We start from the raw sequence: 5,862 nt of genomic DNA, 5'->3' as shown, positions 1-5,862 counted from the left end.
AAGGTATGAACTAATATTTCAAGGTATTAGTTAAAAATAAAAATTAAATCACATTTTGATAACATATATTATACTCCATAACATTACTAATTTATTTTATTTATTTATTACTAAAAAATCATTTCTTTATTTTTTAATCAATGTTTTTCAAATACTAGTACTTGTTAATAAGATTGATGAAAATATTAACACGAAGAAGGGACGGCTAATCCTTTTATGAGTTTTCTGCCAATATCAGACATTACCACTGACAAGTAAATTTTGATGGTGGACGAAAAGTTTGTAGTCAATTTGCCATGATTATTAATTTTCTATATAAAATGCGTATGACAAAAAAACTTGAGATGGGACCCGGACAACCTTGCAGATTTAACATGCATGCTTATATATATATATATATATATATATATATATATATATATATATATATATATATATATATATATCTAATTTTAACTTCTTTTTTTCTTTTCATAAACAACCAAATATAATAATTTTCAATGAAGATTTGAATCATAAATTCTTAATACATCACATTATGAAAGACTAACTTTTTTGAAACTAGTTTATTTTGCTAGACTCACTTGCCTTACCTGTTCCGACTTCAGTGACTTGATTTGTAGAGGTGAGTATTTGTATTAAACTAACTCATTAAATTAAATTAAAAAATTATACCTATTTTTATTATCATAATTTAGTTTGATTTTGGTTCTATTTTTTAAAAATGACAGATAAATTAAAACTTTTCAAACAAACATTATTTTAAGAAAAAAATTATTATGCATAAAAATGTAAAATAATTTTATCCATCATCTAACCCCACAAGCATTCAATAAATTTATTCATATTTATAATTAACTTAAAGTCATATCAAGGTTGACCTGTCATTCAATGACAATGTTGTACGTTGTCCGTTGTTTTTACCATGAAATACAATATTTAGGAGCTTGTGGAACCAATCAGTCTAAGATTTAATCTTCTAAGCCAAATTGAGTGAAGTATCATATGCATCAAATCGAATGGTTTTGCAGGTCGATTAAGCATAAAGTGTCTTCGAACTCTTAGCACATTCATGTGCAATCTCAAATACCTATTCCTTGAAATACTTTGTAATATAGTCTTGATTTCTGATATTTTCTCCACAGGAATCTCCACTGAGAACTGACTCCAATTCAACACATCAGTAAAAGGTGGAGAGTAACTACTACTAATTAACACTGGAACACATCCTGCATGAATTGCTTCCACCACTCTGGGGCTTGCAACTTCATACCCGCTAGGGCACAAGCAAAACTTGCTTTGTCCCATTAATTGGGTGTAGTTTTTGCCCTTTGGAAGATATTCATGAACTTGGATGTCGTTATCTTTGCCTTTCCAATGATTCAATAGGATTTTTCGAATATCACCGTGTTCTCTACCAGCAAAAAACGCTAGTATGGAGCGGTCATTTGGGCGTTGCCCCAAATTAGGTGGACCTAGCTTTCCTTTGGGCAAATACACTTCAGGTATCGACACATCTTTGTTAGGTAGGAATCCTTCTGAGGTGTTAGCATTACAAAGTACCCTGATGAAGTTCTTGAAGAGTTTAGGGTTGCCATATGAAACTTTCGGACCCTAAATCATCAAATAAAACATTTGTTACTAATGATTCTAATTTGTAAGAACAAAATTGATAATCACAACACAATAACGAAAAATCTCCTTAGATAACACCCAATGAAAAAAAGTGAAAACTAAAAAGAAAAAGGGAGAGTAAAAGAAGTAGTTTACAAAGGGATGGAATCGCTAAAAAAAGGTTAGTCTTTGATTGGTAAAGAAAAAAATGGAAATAGAGGAAGAGATGAGAATTATTTAGTTTGTTTGGTAGAGGAGATTAGAGTGAAAATAATTTAAAATTTGTGAAGTTCACTATATTATTTATCATCTATTTTTGTTCATTTCTCTATCTCCTTTCTCATCTCTTGTCTATTTTTCTTTATAAAAACATCCATCATTTTTATTTTATTTCTCACCTATTTTTACTCATTTATTTATCCTAATTCTCTTCTCTCAACCAGATCAAATAGGGCATTAGACTTGTTTTATTAATTATTATATTCTTTATGCAGCTGAAATTGATGAAATGTCAATATAAATATAGTGAGTTTATACTAATAATTGTGAGTTCCTATGCTAACAAATATTTTTGTTTATTTCTATAAGAAGAAGTCAATACGTAGCATTTGTACATAAATTAAACCTATAATATTTATTCTAAAATTTACTTTTTTGTTAAGTCATAGACAAGTAAGAACTTAATACTTAATTTAGTATATGCTTTTTGTTGCAGAATCGTCAAGCAAAGCATTTGTTTGTTTTTATTAATTCATTATTTTACTACTAACAATTATAATCAAGTAATTAGTAATAAAATTAATATAAGAAAAAAGAGGGAGTAAGAAGAGCAGCCACACGAATTATAAGATAAGATATAATAAGATATTTACCCAATCGTGACATGATAGTAAGAAATGGTCTGCCCCTTCACTTCTATTCCAATAAGGATACTTATTGGCAATAACACCAATATAATCTTCCACTAAGCGTTGGAGGCGAATAGGTTCGTAGTCCGAATGCTTTCGAATAGGCTTGTAAACATAGTGAACAACATTGGCTATGCTGAAGGGAAGGAAGAAAACTTGTGCTTGATCAGGATGTTCAGCCCTGAAGTGGCTCCACTTAGCATCGTTGTCTATTTCATCAATGAATTGACCCTCAATGGAGTATATATCATTTGCTGGCCCATCATGCACTAATGGTTGCTCTCCCTCCTCATACACCCACACCTTGAATCTCTTCAACATCTCTTCATGACTCCTGTTTAAATATGGTGTTATAGAAAATAATTTGTCAGAACACCCACTAGCACCATTTCTCTGGCCACAAAAGTATATGAATTTGTTTTTAAATAAAAAAAAATGAGGATAAAAAAATATATTTTCTAATAAATTTTAACTCATAATAAAAAATGTGGTAGAAAACATTGTGTAACATGACATTTTTCTATTGAGTATGCACTATGCAGAGTTATGCATGATAACCGGGGCCGCCACTTGTTTAATTTGTTTGTCTCTTTCTCGAGCTAAATCCGGCATCATCTAAATTCTTTTAAAAAATATATATTATTGTTAGGATGTTTTATTATTAGATTACAAATTATATAAGTCACAAAAAAAAGATTACAAATTATATTTTATTACTTTTTGTTAACTGTAAAGTTACATAATTAAAAAATATGTATATAAATATTATTATAAATCATTTGAAAGGAAATATTTAAGGAATTATAAAGAATTAAGAATATAATTTTATGTTTATTTTAAATTCCAACAAAATATGAGTATTAAAATATATAAAGTCTAAATTTCCTAAAAATATTGTTAACTAACGAAATTAATATTCAATTAAAATATCAAGTTGCACTTTAAGATTACTTCTTTTTAATACGTTGTACTAGTAATTAATTGTGTGAAATTACTGAAAATTATTTCTTTTAAAATTTTATATCAAGTCAATTATCTTAATGACCAATTGGTTACGTGCTCAAAACAAGAAACAACTTTCATATGCAAAGATAAGCTGTCTACAACGACTCTCTTAACTTATTCCTTCCTAGTTCTAACACGGGGTACCTTATTGGTTTATATCAAGTCAACTATATTAAAGATAGTGGTGGAAGGAATTGACATGTATAAAAATTTCATCAATAATTGTATGATTTTTAAAAGTTTTTAAAAAAACAGAGCAAGAATTGTTGAGTTAAAACTTGAATATGAAACCATATAAAATTTCTACGCACTACCTTAATTATATTGATTATAACGAGTTTAGAAATGAAGACGACGATAGGTTTCAGAATTTCAAACTTAACTGATGAAAAGCGTGTGGATTCAGGTAAATGGATCCTTTGGGGACAAAATTTACTCTGTTGGCTGAAGTATAGTTCCTTGATCGGATAGATTCCTGAATTGAGGCCCGTGCTCGTGCTAAACCTTCTTCTATTTTCTCCAAACTTGGATATTTCTATATATCACAAGAGAAACACAAAATTAAAGGGTAGACAACCAAAGTACAGTAAAATAAAAGAATATCATATATATATACACACACACTTGAAATTAATGTAAGGAAAATTTCTTTGAACACTTTAAGGTTTCTTACCATAATAGTGCTACTTAAAACAGTAGTGTTATTGTAGCTTTCATTTGCAGGAGTAAAATTGGAAAGAAGCTCAAGTGGGAGGAGAGGTGGTGGTTGTAGTGAAGGAGAGGGAGAGGGAGAGGGAGAGGGAGAGGTTATAATATTTGTGTGGTTGTTTAAGTCTTTGATAATAGTGGAAAGGACCAAAGGAGGAGGGAAGTGTGTAGCATAGTTTTGTTCTTTCCAAGGAAAGAAGATAAAGAAAATAATAAAGCAAAACGCTGGGAATAAAAATGCAGAAACAGGGCACCTGAGAAATTCCATTGCCTTTGAACTTGATAGCCTTAGCCCTATAATTTTAGTGATGTGGAAAAATAATTGATGCGTACCCGGAAAATAAAAGTTATACTTGAGGTGAGACAGAGCGTAAGGAACTTGTCCGATGTGGCTTCGTCGTTATGCAATGAATTAAATGGTTCGTTCTCTAGTTTTAGTTTTGAGCACGTGAAACAAATTTGGATTCTCTAACGTCGGTCACATTCCAAAAACAGTCAATAATTTAAACAGCGAGGTCATAAAATAGATACAAAAAAAAAAAAAAAGGTTCTCGAGCATGCTTAATGATAAAGGCATGCTTCATTTGAGTATGTGTAGGGATAGGGTGGAACGATCGACAGAGACGAAAAGAATGACACGTAAAGATAAATATTGGAAATACTAAGGTGCCTACCTCTCTGAATGTTATAAATTTTGGATATCGTATCATATGTATTAAAATAAAAGATAAATATTGTAAATAATGAAATGCCATGAAAATGTGACAAAAGTAATTAATAACTTCAATTCTTTAAGTATACGACAAACTGTAAAAAAAAAGTATACAACAAGGTTTCAATTATTGGTTATACAAATAAAGTAATATATGTGTGAAGAGAAGAATTATTTCTTGGTATTTTATTTTTTTAAAAGATTATTCTCATGATTTTGTATTATAGAAATACCTTGCTTTCATTAAATAAATAAAAAATGGGATTGAAAAGGAAAAAAAAAAAAATATATATATATATATATATATATATTATCTGTTACTTTTTTCTTTTATTTAGTTGCTTTTTTATTTAACACATTGCAAAAATGCAATGCACCTTTCACATTTTCCCTTACATTTTTGTTTGTTTTAATGTTTCTCTTGCATAGTTAATCCAAAATGAAACAGCAATAAGAGGACAAGTTTTGTTTTGTCTCCTTTGGGAACATATCCTTACACAGATTCTTGGTGGGATTGATGTGTCACAGTTATCCGGCCAAATGATAGTTTAGAGGTAATTTTGTTGGGATAAATTTTAAATAAATAAGTCACAAGATAATTCATGATTTTATAGTTTAAAATTGTAAATTATTTTATGATTTTTTTCTTTTTTACTTTTTATTTTTTTTTAAATATAACTTTAATGTCGTATTTTTTTTTATATTTTTGATAGAATTTATGACTTCAAAGTTATATATATATATATTTTTTAATTAAATTAATATTTTTATTTTTAGTTTTATTGAATAATTTTTATATTTTTACATTGTTTTATTTAATATTTTTTATTTTTTTGGTATTTTTGTATTTATTATTTTTTATATGTTTTATATTATTTTATTTAATATATATTTTTTATAAATTAAATACTAATA

General features: G+C 28.3%; 1 protein-coding gene across 3 annotated transcripts; it reads right to left on the bottom strand.

Moving 5' to 3' along the window:
* Positions 1–814: 814 nt before the first annotated feature.
* LOC114394273 (xylogalacturonan beta-1,3-xylosyltransferase-like) lies at positions 815–4,719 on the bottom strand. Of its 3 annotated transcripts, none has more exons than XM_028355953.1 (4): positions 4,490–4,719; positions 3,911–4,062; positions 2,487–2,856; positions 815–1,614 (listed from the first exon to the last, which is right to left on the bottom strand). In XM_028355953.1, the coding sequence occupies exons 3-4, from the start codon at positions 2,841–2,843 to the stop codon at positions 940–942; spliced, it is 1,032 nt and encodes a 343-aa protein (XP_028211754.1). In that variant the 5' UTR covers positions 2,844–2,856; positions 3,911–4,062; positions 4,490–4,719; the 3' UTR covers positions 815–939. The 3 variants fall into 3 exon arrangements, with proteins under 3 accessions (XP_028211754.1, XP_028211755.1, XP_028211753.1); XM_028355954.1 differs by having other exon boundaries at positions 4,569–4,682; XM_028355952.1 differs by having other exon boundaries at positions 4,201–4,562.
* Positions 4,720–5,862: the final 1,143 nt, after the last annotated feature.

This window comes from Glycine soja, chromosome 17 (assembly GCF_004193775.1).
Source record: "Glycine soja cultivar W05 chromosome 17, ASM419377v2, whole genome shotgun sequence".
Lineage (NCBI taxonomy): Eukaryota > Viridiplantae > Streptophyta > Magnoliopsida > Fabales > Fabaceae > Glycine > Glycine soja.
This window is presented reverse-complemented; position numbering and strand designations above follow the sequence as displayed.